This window comes from Choloepus didactylus, chromosome 1 (genome assembly GCF_015220235.1).
Source record: "Choloepus didactylus isolate mChoDid1 chromosome 1, mChoDid1.pri, whole genome shotgun sequence".
NCBI classification, from domain to species: Eukaryota; Metazoa; Chordata; class Mammalia; order Pilosa; family Megalonychidae; genus Choloepus; species Choloepus didactylus.
In genome coordinates this window covers 153,450,076-153,471,865 of record NC_051307.1, presented here as the reverse complement: position 1 = coordinate 153,471,865, position 21,790 = coordinate 153,450,076, and the positions used below count along the sequence as shown (strand labels likewise).

Below are 21,790 nucleotides of genomic sequence, written 5' to 3'. Positions count from 1 at the left end.
AGGCAAAGCTGCGATTGCACGCATCAGCAAAGCGTAATCCTTTTAACAATAACTGCTCCAGGTCCAAGTGAAACTTTTTATAACCCTTTAATAATCAATAGCTGCTCCAGTCCCAAGTGAAACTCTTTGTGAAATTGTTTTTGTGAAATTGTTTTGTATGATCAATAACTGCTCCAGTTCCAAGTGAAACTCTTTGTGTAATTGTTTTTTGTGATCAAGAGCTAAACTGCCAACTCTGCTTCTGTTAGAATAGCTTGCTTGCTTGCGTTTCTAGGATACGGCTTCTGCCTATATAAGGCACCAGTGCACACAGGTGGGGGCTGTTTGCTGAACTCTCTGCGTGGAGTGAGAGGCAGCAGCCGCCTGCTGGCTGGCTAATAAAAGGCTCTTTAAATTCCGTTTGGCTGTCTCGTACTTTAACTCGCGGGCACCGTAACAAAAATGAGATAATTTCTGCTCATCAATAATAGTACCTACATTAATGACTAGAGGGTATAATAGAGGTCAACAATCTGTTATCAGACATTACAAAATGAAGAGCTCTGAAAATAAAACTTTTTTTGCACCAAACCTCATTTGGCAGCAAAATCACATCTGAACTGACACATAAATTATTTACTTATTCCAATTAGTGTGAGGATTAATATTTTTTTCTCCATTTCCCTGGTAGAGATTTTAGGTAGAAGAGGGGTCACTCTTCTAAGCATGTCTGTAGTCTAGTCACAAGTCTAATGAAAAAGTAGTTATTACACTAGATGGTAACCATCTGCTTAGTTTCCTACAAGACTATGAGCACCTTAAGGCAGGAAAGTATGTCTAACCTTCTTTATTTCCCTTAGCACAGTGATTGTCCCCTTGTAGGTAGTGAAATGTATACTGAAAGCATGAAAACTGAAACATCACTCTTCCTTCCTCTCATACAAGTGAATTAATGTATGTGACTTACGGAAGTTTGAAGATAGGATAGAAAATGAGAGAGAGAACTTTAGACAATCTCAAGTATTTTATATTCATATATTTTTATGGCTTATTTCATATCCTCTACTTAAGTTATCTCTTACAAATATGGATAATCTACTATTAGAAGAATTCACATTAAGAATAACCTTCAGAAATTTAGAGGATACTTGGGAGAGGGAAATATGTTAGAAGTTTTTAAAAGAGCTTTATGGAAGTCAACGGTACATATTTAAAGGATACAATTTAATGAGTATACTCATATATGTTAGAATATTAATTTAATTAACTAAATGAAGAAAAACTAGCTCAAATCATATAGAAGTTTTATATAAAAATTATTCAACAATGGTCTATAAGCAATAAGATTCATGATAGTACCGGTTTATTGCACAATTCTAGAAGCTTATCTGTTAGGCGAGTAGCATCTCCAACAAACTTTTCTAAGGATTTTTTCATATGGATAGCTTTTTTTAGGATTTCCTTGCATCTGTTCACACGCATGGGATAAGAAGACTGTTGTAAAAAAAAAAGTTAATGCAATTTTATAAAAGATTTTTAAAATATAGCAACAAAACTTTTGATTAACAAAAATCAACTTAAAAAGTATTCATGACAAAAGTTTATACTGATATAAATTTCCTAAAAATCAATTTGGCAATGCTATCAAGAGGCATAAAACTGTTGTTATCATATGACTTGGTGAATTCCCTTTTTAGACTCTATTCTGAAGAAATAATCAGAAATAAGAACAAATATAGATGCATCTAAAATGTGCTACAACAGCAATAAATAAATAAATAAAAACAACTTAAGTGGATCAACAATGATTAAATAAATTACAGATGGCGATTTCAGAATTTTATAATGTCTTCAAATAACATTTAATGACATGGGAAAATGCTTATGGTAACAATTTTAACTGAAAAATAAATATATATGTAATTCAAATTTAGTGTTAAAATATGCACAGAGAATATATATACAAAGAAAAAATATATCAAAATATTAATGAATGGTAGAAGGTATGAATTTTAATTTTCTTTTTATATCTCTGTATTTTCTAAATTCTCTAAAAAGTTATTTACCAAATAAATTGAACTACTTAAAAATTCCCATTAATGATATAATGAAGTTTTTCTAGTATTAATAGTTCAGGTACTTTGGATTAAAGCACCAAAAAAAATAGGTTAGCATTTTACACCAAGCACTAACAGTTTACTAGATTCAAAAATAAAAAGCAAGCTGGCTTCTTTAATCTTTAACATACTAATCATTTCATTTGATATAGTAAATATCCCTGAATATTAAAATGGTACATAGTGCTATAATCATTCTCTTTTTAAAAAAAAAAAAGTATTTAAAGCTTATGTCTTGGTATTATTCTATTCTAAGAGAAACATTCTGGAATTTTCATTTACATATTAGCATTAAATAATCAGTGCCATGTAAAATAGAAAAAGACAGTGTCGTGATTACTATATTACCTTTGACACAGCTGTCATCATCCACATTGCTTGTTGAGGATAGGCCAGAAACACTTTGGCTATAATTTCCATCAAGACAACAAAAACTTCATCATGAGAATGACAAATTCGGGAGATCAACTGTGAAAATGCAGTCAAAAACTGATATGGAGCTAAATGATTTGTGTGTTCAGTGATCACCTTGTTTATTTTAGTTAAATCATTTCTCATTTGTACACGATCAGAGCGGCCAGCTGGGGAAAAAATCACAGTTAAGAAATAGCAAAGAAAAGAAAAACCGTTATCGGTTCATTTCAGAGATAAACAATTTTGTTTTAAAAATAGCTTTAAATTACATGCGTATCTGTTATTCTCATGCCCAAATTGAGATCATTCACTAATTTATGAAAAAAATAGTTGTTCTGTCCAAGTAGGAAGCCATACTCAGGGCCAATGAAAAACCCAAGGGCTATTAATTTTTACTAGAAACATACAGGGCAAGCCACTGCCCATTATAGTTTTTAGAGTAAATTATTTAACTTAACATCTTTCAGTATTTGTTAGGTTCATCCAGGAATGAGCAGATTTTCACTTGCAGGCCCTGAACTGCAACTACTTAACAGTCTATGTTTAGTCTTTCTCTTCCTTTTTAATATTTAGTTTCCTGTATGCAAATAAAATCTTAATTATATAAAATTCATTCCCAGATTTTAGTAAGTTAGATTGTCAAGTCAAATCTGATGTTATACCAAAGTTCTAATTCTTTCTACTCTCTTAAAAGTTTTACATAAAATGTTATACCTTTTTCCCATTCATATGCCTTAGCACCAAAATCAAGCCATAGTGATAACATCCGTGGCATTGACTGATATATAAATTGATTTCCATACTGTAAAGATCTGTAATTATATAGAAAAGAAATATTGCACAGTGCATGTTCTTATGCGATAGAATAAAAAGTTAAAGACTTAATGTACCATTTGGGTTGTATACAGCCTTCTGACAAAAATTATGTTATCAGTATTTCTTACAAGCAGAGGTTATCTTTCACTCTTCTCCCTCCTTTCTTTTCTTACTATATTCCTCATCAAACTCTGTATTACCTATACCAGAAATAATGCAAATTCTGACCTAGCCAAGGTCCTGTCAAAGTTAATAACTTCTTTCAAATTGTTCTTAGATTTGTGCCTTCATTTGCATCCCCAAGGCAAACCACTTCATTTCTGGAAAATAACCTGTTCTCCCTCCACATTTCTTCCTTTCAACAAATTCTGGACTAAATTCCCAACTAACATTCCTGAATTTCTAAAATTCTGACTTTATCATGCTCTCCCATGTTTAAAAATAGGAATCAACCTACAGCTTAAGACTATACTAATAACTCTGACTGGGATTGTTATTTCGCCATAACTTTCCAATCTTAATTTCTCACTACTCACTAGAGCACGTCTCCCATCAAGTCTGATTTCCACACCATCCTTGAACAAACTATTCAACTTTATTTCTCTGTCAAATCTTTGAAAACTTATTAACGTCCTCTCCTTGAATTTAATTATCCTTCAAATCCTACCTTCTCCAAGAAGCCTACCAGACTTCTGTAGGGGTGCAGTGAAAAGAAGGATACTTTTGAAATCATGAAGCCATGGCTTGAGTATTGACCTCAGATTTCCCAAAAGTCCATGAAATCTTGAACTTGTTTCACTCATTTTGGTATCTTGCTAATGTAAGAATAGTTCTTTGATAAGTGGATAAGACAGGATACCTACACTACCTTTACTATTTACACCAGTTTTTTTTATATTTTACAACATATTCTATTATGTACCATTATTTAAATATTTTACATGCTTTAGATTTCTCTCCCTAATTAGACTGCAGTTCCTTGAGGGTAAACATTGATGCTTGTTCAGTAATAACACAGTTTTTCAGTCACTCAAGGGATAAATGAGTCTCAAGAACTAAGTTTATTCCTTTAAGCATCCAAATGTTTTAACTACTATGAATAGAAATATGTTCTTGAATACCCTTACTTTCTTAAACTGTTTAAAAAATCTCCCACTATACTTAAAACATTTATGTAGAGAGAAGACTCTAAATAATTCCATGTTTGAGAAGAAATATATTAAATAAATGCCATGTAACAAGGCACATGATTCATGCAAGGAATTAAAAACAAATAAAAGCTTCTACTCATTTTAGAAAAGAAAAAATGCATTTACTAATTCTCCTCTGCTTATGGTTCCATTTCAAAATGCCAAAACACCAGGAATTCTGCTTCAATACAAGTCAATAGTAACATCAATAAATCTGGATTTTATAAAACTTGAATTTTGTTTTGGGAAGAAAGGCTTGGCTAAGTCTTGCTAACCTAACATGTTGGATGAACACATATTACTTTGATTCCTGAAAATATCAAGTCAAATTACCTTATAATAGTCAACTTTAAATAGATTTATCACTCTAAGATACCCTTCAATGTAAAGCAAAAGTACACTACTGAATATAAGGAGAATTAAAGAAGTGTCATTACTTCTTTCCTTAAACAAAATTTTTTTAAATAATTTCAAATTTATAAGATACTTGCAAAAATAATACAAAACTCATACAGTTAACTCCAACATAACCCCGCTCAGATTCCCAGATCCACTAGTATATAACATTTTGCCACATTTTGCCATTTGCTGTAACATTCTGTCTCTCCATCTATCCATTCATCTGTCCATTTGTCTATTTTCTAAACATTTAAGAATAGGGTATATATATCATGTTCCTGGAATACTTAATACTTCCATGTATATTTCCTAAGAACAAGGATATTCACTTATGTAACCACTTCAGGTGCAGTTATTAAGTTCAAGAAATTTAACATAAAGCTTACAGACTGTATTCCAATCTTTTATATATGTCCCAGAAAAGTCCTTTTGGGCATTTTTTGCCTCCATTATTAGATTCAGTCCAGATTATGCTTTGCACTTAGCTGTTATTGTCTCTGTAGTCTCTCTTTCTTTTAATTGTGGAAATACATATACAACATAAACTTTCCCATCTCAACCACTCCATGCATACAATTCAGTAGGATTAATCACATTCACAATGTTGTGCTACTTTCACCACCATCCATCACCAAAACTTTCCCATCACCCCAAAAAGAAACCCTACACCCATTACACTCCAAACAGAAACCCTATACCCATTATTCATTAACTCCTTATTCCCACCCTTGGTAACCTGAAATCTACTTTCTGTCTCTGAATTTGCATATGCCAGCTATTTCATGTCAGTGGAATCACACATAATCTGTCCTTACGTATCTGACTTATTTCATTCAGCATGATATTTTCAATGTTTATCCAAGCAGTAATGTCCCATAACTCCATTCCTTTTTAGGGCTGAATAATATTCCATCGATGCATATACAATATTTTGTTTATCCTTTCACTGCTGATAGGCATCTGGGTGCTTCTACCTTTTGGCTACTGTCAGCAAGACTGCCATGAACATTAGTGTACAAATACCTGTCTGAGTCTCTGTTTTCAATTCCTTTGGGTATATACTTAGAAGTGGGACTGCCAGGTCATATGAGCTGTATGTTTAACTTTTTGAGGAACTGTCAAACTGTTTTCCATCGTGGCTGCACCAACAATGGAGAAGGGATCCTATTTCTTCACATCCCTGTCAGCACTTGCTATTTTCCCTTTTTAAAAAGTAGCCATTCCAGAGGATGTGAAATGGTTTTGAATTTCATTTCCCTAGTGGCTAATGAGGTTCCATCTTTTCATGTGCTTATTGGCTATTTCTGTATCTTCTTTGGAGAAATAGCCATTCAGGTCTTTTACCCATTTTAATTGAGTTGTTTATATTTGCTGTTGAGTTGTAAGAGTTCTTTATATATCCTGGATATTGAACTCTTATCAGATATATGGTTTCCAAATATTTTCTCTCATTTTATTGGTTGTGTTTTCACTTTCTTGGTAATTCCCTTTGGTGCACAAAAGTTTTTAACTTTGATGAAGCCCAACTTATTTTTACTTTGGTTGCTCATGCTTTCAATGTAAATTTTAAGGATCCAATGCCTAATACAATGTCCTAAAAGATATTTTCCTCAAAGAGTTTTATAGTTTTATCTCTAATAGCTATGCCATTGACCCATTTTGGGTTAATTTCTTTATATGGTATGAGGTAAGGGTCCACTTTCATTCTTTTGCATGTGGATATCCAGTTTTCCCTGTACCATTTATTAGAGACTATTCTCTCCCCATTAAAAGGGTACTTGGTGCCCTTGTCAAAATTCAATTGGCCATAGAGGTGAGGGTTTATTTCTGCGGTCTCAATTTGATCCCACTGGTCTATGTCTGTCCATGTGCCATTATCACACTGTTTTAATTATTGTAGCTTTGTAATAAGTTTTGAAATTGGAAAGTGTGAGCCCTCCAACTTTGTTCTTTTTCAAAATGTTTTTGGCTATTTGGGGTCCCTTGTTCCAATATGATCTTATGATTAGGTTTTCCATTTCTGCAGAAAAGGTTTTTGGAATTTTATTGGGGTTTTCTTAAAACTGTAAATTGCTTTGGGTAGAATTGACATACATTTTTTTAAGCAGTTAAATTGAGATATATTCACATACCATGCAATCCATCCAAAGTGTACAATCAGTGATTCATAGTATCATCACATAGTGTGCCTTCATCACCACAATCAATTTTAGAACATTTTCATTACTCAAAACAAACAAACAAACAAACAAACAAAAAACCCAAAACATCTCATGCTCTTTATTTCCCCCTATTATTGACCCTTAGCATTGGTGTGGTACATTTGTTACTGTTGATGAAAGAATATTACAATATTACTGTTAACTAGAGCCCATAGTTTGCAGTAGATGCATTTTCCCCATATACCACTCTATTATTAATTCCTTGTAATAATGATGTACATTTGTCCTAGTTCATGAAATAAATTTTTATATTTGTACTATTAATCACAGTCCTCGCCCAACACAGGGTTCACTGTGTTATACAGTCTCATGTTTTATCCTCCAGTTTTCCTTCTGGGGACATATATGACTCCAAACTTCCCCTTTCAACGTCAAGCACACACATAATTCAGAGATGTTAATTATTCTCACCGTAATGTGCTAAAGTATCTCTATCAATTTAGAATTGAAATCTTAATCCATGAACACAGAATATCTTTTCATTTATTTAGGTCTTCCTTAACTTCTTTCATTAATGATTTGTAGTTTTCTATGTATAAGTCCTTTACATCTTTGGTTACATTTATTCCTAGATACTTCATTCTTTCAGTTTCTATTATAAATGGCATTGTTTTCTTGATTTCTTTTTTGGATTGATAATTGCTGGTGTATAGAAAAGCAACTAAATTTTGCATTTTGATCTTGTACGCTGCCACGTAGCTGGATTCATTTACAGCTCTAGTAGCTGTCTTGTAGATTCTTATAGGATTTCCTAAATATAGAATGTGTCATCCGGGAATAGGGAGTTTTACTTCTTCCTTTCCTGTTTGGATGCTATTTATTCATTCATTCATTTGCCTATTTTCTCTGGCTAGCACTTCCAGTACAATGGTGAAAGGCAATGGTGGGCCTGACAAGATGGAGCCGTCCATGTTGTTGCATCTCTTCTCCAAGCTACTGGTCCTGGCCTGGTTCCCTAGCGGTTCTTCTGCATAGTCAAAGTCTTACGTTTGGGAGTTGCCGCAAAGCAATCCTGACTGGCTGAAAGTTGGACTGATCTTGGATACCACCATCTTTCAGTGGGGCTATCTCATCAACCAACATAATGATGGTGCTTTAGAGTATAAAAGAAGAAATGGGTTGAAATAAACTTTTGAAATGCTAATATAATATCCTCTGTATAGTGATTATAGCAGTTCCTCTGAGTTCAACAATCTTGAGTTGTACATGTGAAAGAAAAGGTTGTGTGTACTACATCATTAAATGAAAAAAAAAATCTTTATTCTTCAGATAATGTATTGTGACAACTTACAGAAAATATCAATTCTAAGGGACATTAGTAAAAATATTTCAATATGGAAAATACATTGGGTTAAATATATAAGCTGAAAAATGTAATCAATAAACAGAAAGTTCAATGTAAGTTAAATCTGCTACATAATGTTGATACTTCGAACAATTTTTTAGGACATTGATTATTTTTACCACCTGATGACAGGGTCAGTAGTAATTGAGGACATGTAAGAAAACATGTTATGAAGATACATCAGCTTTTAATTTCCAATCAAAACACGTATTGTTTCGTTTCTTCTGACTCCATTGCATTGAAGTTGAATGATTTACACTTGGGATACTGTTTTTATTCAACATGTATGGCAGTGCCACATCTGTTGTCCTTTGTTGCTAATATGACTTTCATCTAATGGTTTAGCAAACTCTTGACTGTTTAAAAAAGGCAGGGGGAGGGGCTTAAAAATAGATACAAAAAATTAAAATAAACTTCATTTGTTGGAAGGAAGGAAGGAAGGAAGGAAGGAGGGAAGGAAGGAAGGAAGGAAGGAAGTGGGTGGTAATAGCAGGCATCCTTGTCTTGTTCCAGTCTTAGGGGGAAAGCTTTCAGTCTTTCACCATTTAGTTGATTTAGCTCAGGTTTTTTCATATATGCCCTTTATCATGCTGAGAAATTCCCCTCTATTTCTAGATTCCTGGGTGTTTTCATCAAGACAGGGTGTTGGATTTTGTCAAATGCCTTTTCTGTGTCAATGCAGATAATCATGAAGTTTTTTTTTTTTTTTCCATTCTATTATGTGGTGTATTACACTGATTGATTATCCTATGTTAGACCACCCTTGCTTTCCTGGGATAATTCCTACTTGATCATGATGTAAAATCATTTTAATGTGCATTGGATTCGGTTTGCTAATATTCTGTCAAGATTTTGTGCCTATATTCATAAGGGATATTGGGCTATATATTTTTTTCTTTTGATATCTCTATCTGGCTTTGGTATTAGGGTGATGCTGGCCTCACAGAATAACTAGGAAGTTTTCCATACTCTACAATTTTAGAAGACTTTGAGAAGGGCTGGTGTTAATTCTTCTCTGAATGTTTGATAAATTCATCAGTGAAGTCATCTGGTCCTGGGCTTCTCTTTGTTGGGAGATTGTTGATAACTGATTCAATCTCTTTACTTGCTATTGGTCTACTGAGGTCTTCTATTTCTTCTTGAACCAGTTTATGTAATTTTTGCATTTCTAGGAATTTGTCCATTTCATCTAGGTTGTCTAATCTGGTAGTGTAAAATTGTTCATAATGTCCTTATAATCTTCTTTATTTCCGTAAGTTCAGTAGTAATGAACCCCCTTTCATTTCTGATTTTTGTTGTTTGCCTTCTTACTCTTTTGTTCTTTTTTATTGTAGCTGAAGCTCTGTCAAATATATTGATCTTTACGAAGAATAAACTTTTGGTTTTACTGATTCTATTGTTATTCTATACTCCATTTATAGCTAAAAATTTCCTTATGAGCTCTGCCTTTGCTGTATCCCATAAGTTTCGGTATGTTGTATTCTCATTTTCATTCATCTCAAGATACTTCCTAATTTCCCTTGTGATTTCTTCTTTGACACAATGGTTACTTAAAAATGTATTATTTAATTTCCATGTATTTGTAAATTTTCCAGTCTGCCTCTGTCATTCATTACTTCCTAGGAAGTAATAATTTGTGAAAATATAAAGAGTAGCTGAGGTGCTGATCCTTTTGTATATAACCTGATCAGTCTCTGGAACATTGGGTATCTATGTGACAACTGAAACTCAGAGCTAGAGCTCGGCAGATAAGAATGTCAGTATTAGCACATACAGCAACTGTTTTAAAAAAAGCTGAAAAAGAGCCCAGACTTCAATTAGAGATATGAATGAAGCAGATCTGGTTAAGACTAGGGCAAATTGGGCCAAAGGGTAAAGGTAGAAAATGACTGTATTTTAAAACTTCAACTTCCATGTGAGACCAAGGGAAGAGATGTTTATTTGGTGCAGGATCTATATTTTCTACACAATGTAACTTCTCCAGTCAGTTTGTTCAAAACACCATAATTACATGGAATTTTGAAAGGAAGTATAATCTGGTAGGTTTGTATAAATTAGTGTGAAATGGCGACACATCCCAAAGTAATTTGGGCAGAGAATAAAAATATATATGCAGGGTCCCCCTGAGGAGCTGGAGGAAAATGTGGAAGTGCTGGACTTCCTCACCTGGATTGTTGCTGATGTTCTCAAAAACATTGAGGGCTGATGGTTTGGTATGCTGAGCCCTCTATCTTGGGACTCGCCCTTGTGAAGCTCCTTATGGCAAAGGAGATACTAAACCTGCTTATAATTGTGCCTAAGAGTCTCTGCCTGAGTACCTCTTTGGTGGTCAGATGTGGCCCTCTCTCTCTAGCTAAGCCAACTCAGCAGGTGAACTCACTGCCCTGCCCCCTGGGACCTGACTCCCAGCGGTGTAAATCTCCCTGGCAATGCAGGATATGACTCCCGGGGATGAATCTGGACCCGGCATCGTGGGATTGAGAACATCTTCTTGACCAAAAGGGGGATGAGAAATGAAACGAAATAAAGTTTCACTGGCTGAGAGATTCCAAATGGAGTCAAGAGGTCACCCTTGTGGACATTCTTATGTACTACATAGATAACCCTTTTTAGGTTTTAATGTATTGGAATAGCTAGAAGTAAATAGCTGAAGCTATCAAAATCCAACCCAGTAGCCTTGACTCTTGTATTGTTAAACGATTGTATAACAATGTAGCTTACAAGGGGTGATAGTGTGATTGTGAAAAGCTTGTGGATCGTATTCCCTTTATCCAGTGTATGGATGGATGAGTAGAAAAATGGGGACAAAAACTAAATGAAAAATAGGGTGGGATGGGGGGGATGATTTAGGTGTTCTTTTTTACTTTTATTCTGTACCCTTATTCTTTCTGGTGCAAGGAAAATGTTCAAAAAATAGATTGGGGTGATGAATGCACAACTATGAATAACTAGACATGAACAGTTGATTGTACACCATGGATGATTGTATGGTATGTGAATATATCTCAAAAAAACTGAATTTAATTATTAAAAAAAAAAACAAAAAAAGAGTAGGCTTGAGTAAATATACTATTTTGACTATTATACACTAAAATATGAAACAAAAAGATTTATTTCAGCTCTTAACTAGTTTAAGATATATGATCTTTTTACAAATCTAATTTCAGAATAATTTTCATATATACGACTATGCAGAAGGGGCTGGAATGAAATATTCCTTGGCAATTAAATATAATGGAATTTGGGTCTCCTGGAATTCTCGGGAGGATGATTCAGGGAAGGATGGTATAGAATGGGAAGGACACTCAAATTCACTGTACATTTTTGACATTGTTGAATTTTAAAAAAACATGTGCATATAACACTTTTTCCACTAAAAAAGTAATTTTTAAAAGCAAATGTCTAAAGAAAACATTTATATCTTATCTAGGGTGATATATTCAATCAATGTTAAAGCAGAAAACATCTTCAATATAAGATCTGTGATAACAGTTCAGTAAGAGTCAGTTTATGTTTTTAATCAGCAAATATGCCAGTTCTTACACTCACCTTCCAAAATGAAGAACTATATACCGGATGAGATCACCCTGCTTTTCCATTTTGTTGTCTGTGACCATGGGCATCAATTTGTCATAGTACTTGGCAAGGTAGAAATGCCCATCTTCCCACTCTGGCAGGAACAAGGTCACATCCTGTAAAAGAGAACACAGGATAGTCACATAAAAATCCCTGGACTATGGTGGGAAGGATAACATAAGTAGATGATTAGGGATCAAAAGTATGAGACCCATGTCTAGACAGGGCGAGGTCAAAGGCAAACTGACTTTTGAATGTTAATAAGGAATAGCTACTTTCTTCCCTTTCTTACAAAAGGTTCCCTCAAGATGACTAGTTGGGTCTGGTGGGTTGCCCAATGGCCAACATGAAATGGTGCTGGGATAATTAATTAGCTACTTAGGGGAAAAATATTCCAAGTATATAACCACTTTATATGATACATCAAAATAATTTCCAGAGGAATTAAAGTATTTTTATATGGGTATATGTATAGATAAAAGGGATTTTAAAAATCCTCAATGAAAGTGAAATATCTAATTTCTGAAGAGGATAGGACTTTCAAAGCATAAAAATTATAGTTTCTTTTACTACTTCTTTTCTTCAAATTTTCCCAAAAGTTATTGCCCTCTCTCTCTCCACTCATTCATAATCAGGATAATAAAAAGAATTCTCAACCTCACTTTCACTCCTGAAACTACTACTTTTGTGCTTCAAGCTTCACCATTCCACTAAAGCACCTCCTTAAATTCAAGAGATATTTTCCAATTCTGATCTCATTTGAATTCCCTTTAGAATCTGTTTCTTTTGTCTACTCTTCTTCCTTTTGGAAACACTTTCTTCCCTTTTATTCAGTTCTTTTGGGTATATATAGTAGTGGTATTCTCAGGTCACATGGCAGTTCTATACTTCGCTTTCTGAGGAATCGCCAAACTGTCTTCCACAACGGCTGCACCGTTTCGCATTACCACCAGCAATGAACGAGTGTTCCTATTTCTCCACATCCTCTCCAACACTTGCTATTTTCTCTTTTTTTAATAGTATCCATTCTAATAGGGGTGAAATGGTATCCATTATGGTTTTGATGCATCTTTTCATGTGCTTTCTGGCCATTTGTATATCTTCTTTGGAGATATGTCCATTCAAGTCTTCTGCCATGTTTTAATTGGGTTGTTTGTCTCTGTTGTTAAACAAAGGATTTCTTTACGTACTCTGGATATTAATCCTTTATGGCTTACGTGTTTTCCAAATATCTTCTCCCACTGAGTAGGCTGCCTTTTCACTTTCATGATAAAATCAAAAATTTTAACTTTAATGAGATCCAACTTATCTATTTTTTTCTTTTGTTGCTTGTGCTTTGGATGTAAAGTCTGAGAAACCACAGCCTAACATAAGGTCCTGAAGATGCTTCCCTATGTTTTCTTCTAGGAATTAGATAGTTCTGGCTCTTACATTAAGGTCTTTGATTCATTTTGATTTGATTTTTGAATATGGTATAAAGTAGGGGGTCGTCCTCCTATTTCTTGCAAACAGAGATCCCATTTTCCCAGCACCATTTGTTGTTGAGACTGTTCTTCCCAATTGAATGGTTCTTGCCACCTTCTCAAGAATTAGTTGGCTACAAATGTGAAGGTTGATTTCTGAGCTCTCAAATCAATTCCATTGGTCTATACATCTGTCCTTGTGCCAGTTCCATGCTGTCTTGATTACTGTGCCATTGTAATAAGTTTTAAGACAGGGAACTGTGAGTTCTCCAACTCCATTCTTCTTTTTAAGATGGCTTTAGCTATTTGGGGACTCTTACCCTTCCATTTGAATTTGATGATTGGCTTTTCCATTTCTGCAAAGAAGGTTGTTAGAATTCTGATTGGGATTGCATTGAATCTATGAATTGCTTTGGGTAGTACTGAAATCTTAACAATATTTAGTCTTCCAATCCATGAACATGGACCATCCTTCCATTTACTTAGGTTTTCTTTAATTTCTTTCAACAATGCTTTTAGTTTTCCATCTACAAGTCCTTTACATCTTTGGTTAGATTTATTCCTAGATACTTGATTCTTCTAGTTGCTATTGTGAATGGAATTTTTTTTCTTGATTTCTTTTTCCAATTGTTCACTGTTTGTGTATAGAAACAGAACTGATTTTTGGATGTTGATTTTGTACCCCACCACTCAGCAGAATTCATTTATTAGTTCAAGAGCTTTGTTGTGGATTGTTCAGGGTTTTCTTGTATATAGGATCATATCATCTGCAAATAGGGAATATTTTACTTCTCCCTTTCTAATTTGGATGCCTTTTATTTCCCTTTTTTGCCTGACTGCTCTGGCAAGAACTTCCAGTACACTGTTGAATAATGGTGATGACAATGGGCATCCTTGTCTTGTTACTTTTCTCAGAGGGAAAGTTTTCAGTCTTTCATCATTAGGTAGGATGTTAGCTGTGGGCTTTTCGTATGTGTCTTTAATCATGTTGAGTAAGTTTCCTTCTATTCCTAGGGTTCTAAGTGTTTTTATCAAGAAAGGGTGCTGTATACTGTCAAATGCCTTTTCTGCATCAATTGAGATGACTGTGGTTTTTTTTCTTCATTCTGTCAATGTGGTGTATTATATTAATTGATTTTTTTATGTTCAACCAACTTTGCATACCAGGGATAAAATGGTCTAGGTGTATAATTCTTTTAATATGCTGTTGGGTTCGTTTGCTAGTATTTTGTTCAGGATTTTTGAATCTATATTCATAAGAAATATTGGTCTTTAGTTTTCTTTTCTTGTGGTACCTTTATCCTGCACTGGTATGAAGGTGATGTCAGCCTGGTAGAATGAGTTTGTGTGTGTGTTCCCTGCATTTCAATTTTTTGGAACAGTTTGAGCAGAATTTGGGTTAAGTCTTCTTGGAATGTTTGATAGAATTCCCCTACGAAGCCATCTGGCCCTGGGCTTTTTTTGTTAAGAGGTTTTTGACTACTGATTCAATTTCTGTACTGGTAATTGGTTTGCTGAGATCTTCCATTTCTTCTTGAGTCCATATGGATAGTCTGTGTGTTTCCAAGAATTTGTCCATTTTATCTAGGTTATCTAATTTATTGGCATACATTGTTCATACTATCCTCTTATAGTCCTTTTTAGTTCTAACATCCCCTTTACAATCTGATTTTAGTTATTTTTATTTGTATTCTCTTTCTTTTTTTGTCAGTCTAGCTAAAGGTTTGTCTATTTTATGGATCTTTTCAAAGAACCAACTTTTGGTGATGTGGATTCTATTGTTTTGATGTTTTCTATTTCATTTTTCTCCACTATAATCTTTGTTATATCTTTCCTTCTGTTCACTTTGGGTTTAGCCTGCTCTTCTTTTACTTCTTCCAGCATTGAGGTTAGGACCTTGATTTGAAGTCTTTCTTCATTTTTAAGATAAACATTTAGAGCTATAAATTCCCTTGCAGTAATGGCCTTGCTACATCCCATAAGTTTTGGTATATTGTATTTTCATTTTCTGCTGCCTCAAGATATTCCCTAATTCCCTAATATTATTCCCAATTTCCTCTTGAACCAGTATGCTGTTTACTTTCCAGATATTTGTGAATTTTCCATTTCTCCCTATGCTATTGATTTCTAGCTTCATTCCATTGTGTTTGGAGAATACACATTGTATGATTTCAGTATTTTTTAATTTAATGAGACTTGTTTTGTAACCCAATATATGGTCTATCCTAGAGAATGATCCGTGTGCATTCAAGAAGAATGTGTATTCTGTTTTCAGTGGGTGTAGTGTTCTATATGTATCTGTTAGGTCTAGCTGGTTCAGTGTAACATCTTACTCCTGACTAGATGTTCAATGCATTACTGAGAGTGATGTGTTAAAGTCTCCTTCAAATCTATCAGTATTTGCTTCATATATTTTGGGGCTGAACTGTTAAGAACATATATATTTATAACTGTTATATCTTCCTATTGAATTGTCCTCTTTATCAATATATAATGACCATCTTTGTCTCCCTGAAACTGTTTTTTACTTAAAGTCTATTTACATGATATTATTACAGCCACTCAAGCTCTCTTTTGGTTACTACTTGCATGGTATATTCTTTTCCATCCTTTTACCTTCAACCTACTTGTATCTTTGAATTTAAGGTGAGTCTCTTGAAGACAGCATATAGTTGGATCATGCTTTTTTTTTTTTTTTTTGAAATAAATTCAAAGTTACATGAATAGTAGCAAAACCAATACTAGCCCCATACACAGAATTCCATCATACCCTGACCCCCCTCCCCACATAGCTAAATCCACCAACGTTAACATGCTGTCACATCGTTATTTCTTTCCCTCCATCCCTCCCTGTCTATCATCCATCATATATTTCTCTGTCTTCTGAACATCTGAGAGTTAGCTGCACACATCCTTGAACATACACTATAATTCACGTATGTACTTCCCATGAACAAGAACATTCTTTTATGTAATTCCATTAAGCACAGCTAAGAAGTATAAGAGATTCAACAATGATACAATGCTTACATTCTATGTTTCCTTTTCCTCATGTCTCAACTGCGTCCCGTCGAACCACCTGTCCTCCACCCTCCAATCCCATCCAAGTTCATCCTTAGCATACAACTGTCGTCTAGTTAGACTTTTTTTTTTTTCAATTGTGGAAACATATATACAGCCTAAATCTTCCCATTCCACCCCCTCCCTAGCCTTACCATTAGTGGGATTAATCACATTTAGAATGATGTTATGCTCTTTCCCACCATCCATTACTAGAAATTTCCCTTCACCTCAAACAGCAACCCTACACTCCTTTCTTAACTCCCCATTGCCCCTTCCCCCATTTCTCTAAACCCGAACTCTACTTTTCATCTCTATGGTTATATTCTCTGATAATTTCTTTGTGTTTACTGTGGGGCTTAAAATTAACCTCTTAAATCCATATCAATCTTGTTTTTCTTTGATACCACCTTCACTTCACTTGGGCACATAAACTATGTTCCTATACTCCTTCATTCCCCCACCTTTATATAGTTATCTAAAATTACATATTTTACATTGAGTTCAAAACCACTGATTTGTCCTTAGAGTCTGTGTATTTTTTAATCATGTAGGAAGTAAACAGTGGAGTTATAGTTCAAAAATTATTGACTTCTATTTGTATTCCATTGTGTTTGGAGAATGTTCTTTGAGTATATTCAATTTTTTTTTTTTTTTTTTTAATTTATTGAGGCTTGTTTTATGTCCCAGCTTATGGTCCCTTCTGGAGAAAGATCTGTGATCACTAGACAAAAATGAGTGTCCTGGTGATTTGGGATCTAAGGTACTATATATGTCTGTTAAAATTCTCTGTATCTCTTTCTCCTTTCTTTGTCTCTCTGTTGGTAGGGCTTCCTTTTGAATCTGAAGTAGGGCAGGTCTTTTATTGGCAAAGTCTCTCAGCATTTGTGAAAAAGTTAAGCTCTCCCTCAAATTTGAAGGAGAGTTTTGCTGGATAAAGTATTCTTGGCTGGAAATTTTTCTCTCTCAGAATTTGAAATATGTCATGCCACTGCCTTCTCGCCTCCATGGTGGTCACTGAGTAGTTACTACTTAGTCTTATATTGTTTCCTTTGTATGTGGTGAATTGCTTTTCTCTTGTTGCTTTCAGAACTTACTCCTTCTCTTCAGTATTTGAGAGTCTGATCAGAATATGTCTTGGGTGGGTTTACTTGGATTTATTCTATTTGGAGTTCACTGGGCATTTACGCTTTGTGTGTTAATACTGTGTAGAAGGTTGGGGAAGTTTCCCCCAACAATTTCTTTGAATACTCTTTCTAGACCTTTACCTTTCTCTTCCCCTTCTGGGACACCAATGAGTCTTAAGTTTGGAAGTTTTATTTTATCTATCGTATCCCTGAGATCCATTGTGATTTTTTCAATTTTTTTCTCCATTCTTTCTTTTGTTCTTTCATTTTCTATTCTGTGGATTTCTAGGACATTGAGATGTTGTTCAGCTTTCTCTAGTCTTGTATTGTGAATATCCAGAGTCTTTTTAATTTGGCCAACAGTTTCTTTTATTTCCATAAGATCTTCTATTTTTTTATTTACTCTTGCAATGTCTTCTTTATGCTCTTCTAGGGTGTTCTTTATGGCACTTATATCCTGGGTCATGGTCCTCTTGATGTCCTTTAAATCCTTTGCCATGTTTTCGTTCTTTGATTGTAGTTCTTTGATTAATTTTGCGAGGTACAACGTTTCTTCCAAAATCTTGATTTGTGTGTTTGGAGCTGGATTCTCCATATCGTCTGGTTTTATCATATGCATTAAGATTTTCTGTTGTTTTTGGGCTCTTGGCATTTGTTTTGTTTAACAGGGTTCTTTCAAATTGTATCAAAAAAAAGGATATCGATCTAATTTTTCAGAGACACAGTTTGGTGACGTACGCTTTCTCTTACTAACCAGCAGATGGCATCTGTGAGTCTTTAATTTGTTAGAATTGCAGCTTGGTGACATACACTTTCTATAACTAACCAGCAGATGGCATCCGTGAGTCACTTATTCCCCTCAAGTCAGTTCTCCCCAACTTTGTGGTATGTGGGGATCTGATTCTTTTGGGGTCCAATTGGTGCACTTAATTTGGGTGTGTTGTCGGTGCTGTCTGCCCTCAATGAGGGGCGTGTGCCTGAGTGGTTAGGGAGGAAGGGCAGGTCTAACAATCAAATCTCCAAGGTGTTCCCAGAGATTTAAGGCTGTTCTCTGCTGCTGACACAAAAGTCCTTGGTATTGGTGTAAGTTCCCTGGGATTTCCGAGCGGTTCCCCGCTCCCTGCTGTGCTTTTCCAGGACCTCTGTTGAGGGCGGGGCAGGCCGTGCCACGTCACAAGTGAGCACTGGCCTCCATGGAAGCCCTGGGCCGCCGGGCTGTGTAGGGGTGTTCCCAGCCCACTTCAAAGATGGTTGAATGGGATGCGTTACCTTCCCCTTTTCCGCACAGCTCCGCTCTCCCAGCTCCGGGACAACCAGCCGTGGGTGTATTCAAGGCCACTGTCCATGGCCGATATTGTGTCGTGTGAGCAATGGTGTGGGAAAGACTCCCTGTCAAGCTGGGTTTCTTGTCTCGGGTCTGTGCTGTGTGTTCAGCCGGGCAGGAGTAGCCCTGCCCACTGGAGAGATGGCTGGGAAGCTGGGCCTCCCGGCTTGGCTCTGCACTGTGCTCGGCCCCGGGCAGGAGCAGCCCCACCTGCTGGGGCGACGGCTGTGAGGCTGGGTTTCTCGGCTGGGCTCTGCGCCATATGCTTGGCCCTGGGCAGGAGCAGCCCCATCCGTCGGGGTGACGGCTGTGAGGCTGGGTTTCTTGGCTGGGCTCTGTGCCGTATGCTCGGCCCCGGGCAGGAGCAGCCCCGCCCACTGGAGCAACGATTGTGAGGCTGGGCCTCCTGGCTTGGCTCTGCGCTGTGTGCTCGGCCCCGGGCAGGAGCAGCCCCACCTGCCGGGTGACGGCTGTGAGGCTGGGTTTCTCGGCTGGGCTCTGCGTCGTGTGCTCAGCCCCTGGCAGGAGCAGCCCCGCCAGCTGGGGCGACGGCTGCAAGGCTGGGCCTCTCGGCTCAGCTCCGCACTCTGTGTTCGGCCCGGGCAGGAATAGCCCCACCCGCTGGGGAGACTGCTGCAAGTTGTGTGTCTCCCCTTTGTTTCCCTGGACCCGAGACAATCAGCAGTGGGTGTGGGAAGGGGTATCTTCCACCCCAGACACCGAGATGTTAGTCCAGACCGCTCCCGTCTTATCTGCAGCTGTCCCCGGGCTGCTTTTATTTTTTTTAAAAAGTCCAATCCACCGTTTCCCCCCAACGCAGCGTGGCCGAGGGATTCAGCCTACTCACTCACTTGTTTCAGAATGCAGACTCCTGGTTTCACCAAACGCACGTTCCCTGTGGCTTTAGCAGAACTTGTCCAGCTGGTGCTACTTTGGAAGTGGTGTTCTGGGTCCTTTCTGGTTTTTTATCTAGTGTTTTCCATGGAGGTGTTTTTTTCTCTGTCTCACCTAGTCACCATCTTAGGTTCCTCCCCGGATCATGCTTTTTTATCCACTGTGCCTTTTGATGGGGAGTTTAATCATTCACATTTACAATCACTACTGATAATACAGGACTTTCTTCTGCCATTTTGCTATTTAGCCTTTGTAAGTCCTATGCCTTTTTTGTCCCTCAATTCTGTTAAATCCTATTTTTATATTTATTTGCTTTTTTGTGTTGTACCATATTGAGTGCTTTCTCACTTCTATCTGGATATATTTTTCATTGATTTTCCTTATCGTTACCATGAGATTAAAATTTAATATCCTAAATATATAACAATCATATTTGCTTTGATACCAACTTAACTTCAATAGCATGTGCATATATTGTTCCTATATCCCTTCTCCTCCCCCAACATTTTTTGTACTTATTACCACTTACAACTTTGTACATTGTATGTCCAAAAACCTAGATTTATCATTACTTTTTATTTATTTGCATTTTAGCGCTTATAGGAAGAAGCGGAGTTACATACTAAATAATACAATACATTACTACTAGCATTTATAATTACCCAAATCATTAACTTCACTGTAGGTCTTTATTTCTTTATGCTACTTTGAACCACTGTCTAATGTTCTTTCCTTTCAGTCTGAAGAACTCCCTTTAGCCTTGCTTGTAGGGCAGGTCTAGTGGTGATAAACTCCCTCAGGTTTTGTTTATCTGTGAATGTTTTACTCTTTACTTCATTTTTGAGAGTCTCACTGGATATGAAATTCTAGACTGGCAGCTGTTTTCCTTCAGCACTGCCTTCTTCCCACAATCTAACTGGGACTCCCTTGTATATAACACTGGTTTTCTCTTGCAGCTTTCAGAACTTTCTCCTTGTCCTTTACATTTGATAATGTAATCAATACATGATAGGATGTGTTTTTCTTCACGTTTTTCCTATTTGGTGTTCTCTGAGCTTCTTGGATGTGCTTATTCATGTCTCCTGCTAAATTTGGAAAATTTTCTGTCATTGTTTCTTTGACTATTTCTCCTGCCCCTCCTCTTTTTTTTCCTTCTAAGACTCCCATACTGTGTATATTGGTGTGCTTGATGGTGGCCCATAGTTGCTTTAGGCTATTTCGCTTTAATATTTCTTCTTTTTTTTTTTCCTGCTTCTCAGCCTGACTCATTTCAAGTGCCTTATCTTCAAGTTCACTGATTCTTCTACCAGCTCTAATCTGCTCTACAAACCCTTTTGGGCATTTTTTCATTTCAATATTGTGGTCTTCAATTCTAGTAGTTCTGTTCGTTCCTTTTTAGTCCTTTTAAGACTCTCATGTTGCTCATTCATTGTTTTCCTGGTATCCTTTAGTTCTTTCTCTGTGCTTTCCTTCATCTCCTTAAGCATTTTTAAGGTCATTTTTAAAGGGCTTTGTTTGGTATGTTCCCACGCTCATCTTCTTCATTTTCCATATTTTTTCCTCTTCCTTTGGATAGGCCATCATTTCCTGTTTGTTTGTTTTGTATTCTTTTGCACACTGCACATTTTAATATTTTAAAATGTTAAATCTGGGATTTACTCCCTGGAATGTGTTTCCTGGTTTAAAGTCCTTATCTACTAATTTCAGCATCTTTGTTATTTCTGAGTCTGTTTTTTATTTTTCTCCTTTTATGGGTCACATGTTCTTGATTCTTCAATATGGATAGTAATTTTTAACTGGATGCTACTCATAGGGTATATTATGTTGTTGAATTTTGGATTTTGTTGTATTCCTTTAAAGAGTG

General features: G+C 36.1%; 1 protein-coding gene across 4 annotated transcripts in view; it reads right to left on the bottom strand.

The window, feature by feature from the left end:
• ATR (ATR serine/threonine kinase) overlaps positions 1-21,790 on the bottom strand; it is a 133,905-nt gene that overhangs the window by 10,488 nt on the left and 101,627 nt on the right. For all 4 annotated transcript variants that reach the window (XM_037843431.1, XM_037843422.1, XM_037843438.1 and 1 more), the window contains 4 exons: positions 12,032-12,174; positions 3,225-3,322; positions 2,445-2,677; positions 1,339-1,473 (listed from right to left, as the gene is read on the bottom strand). In XM_037843431.1, coding sequence (XP_037699359.1) covers positions 1,339-1,473; positions 2,445-2,677; positions 3,225-3,322; positions 12,032-12,174 — 609 coding nt within the window. The remainder of the gene's footprint in view (positions 1-1,338; positions 1,474-2,444; positions 2,678-3,224; positions 3,323-12,031; positions 12,175-21,790) is intronic.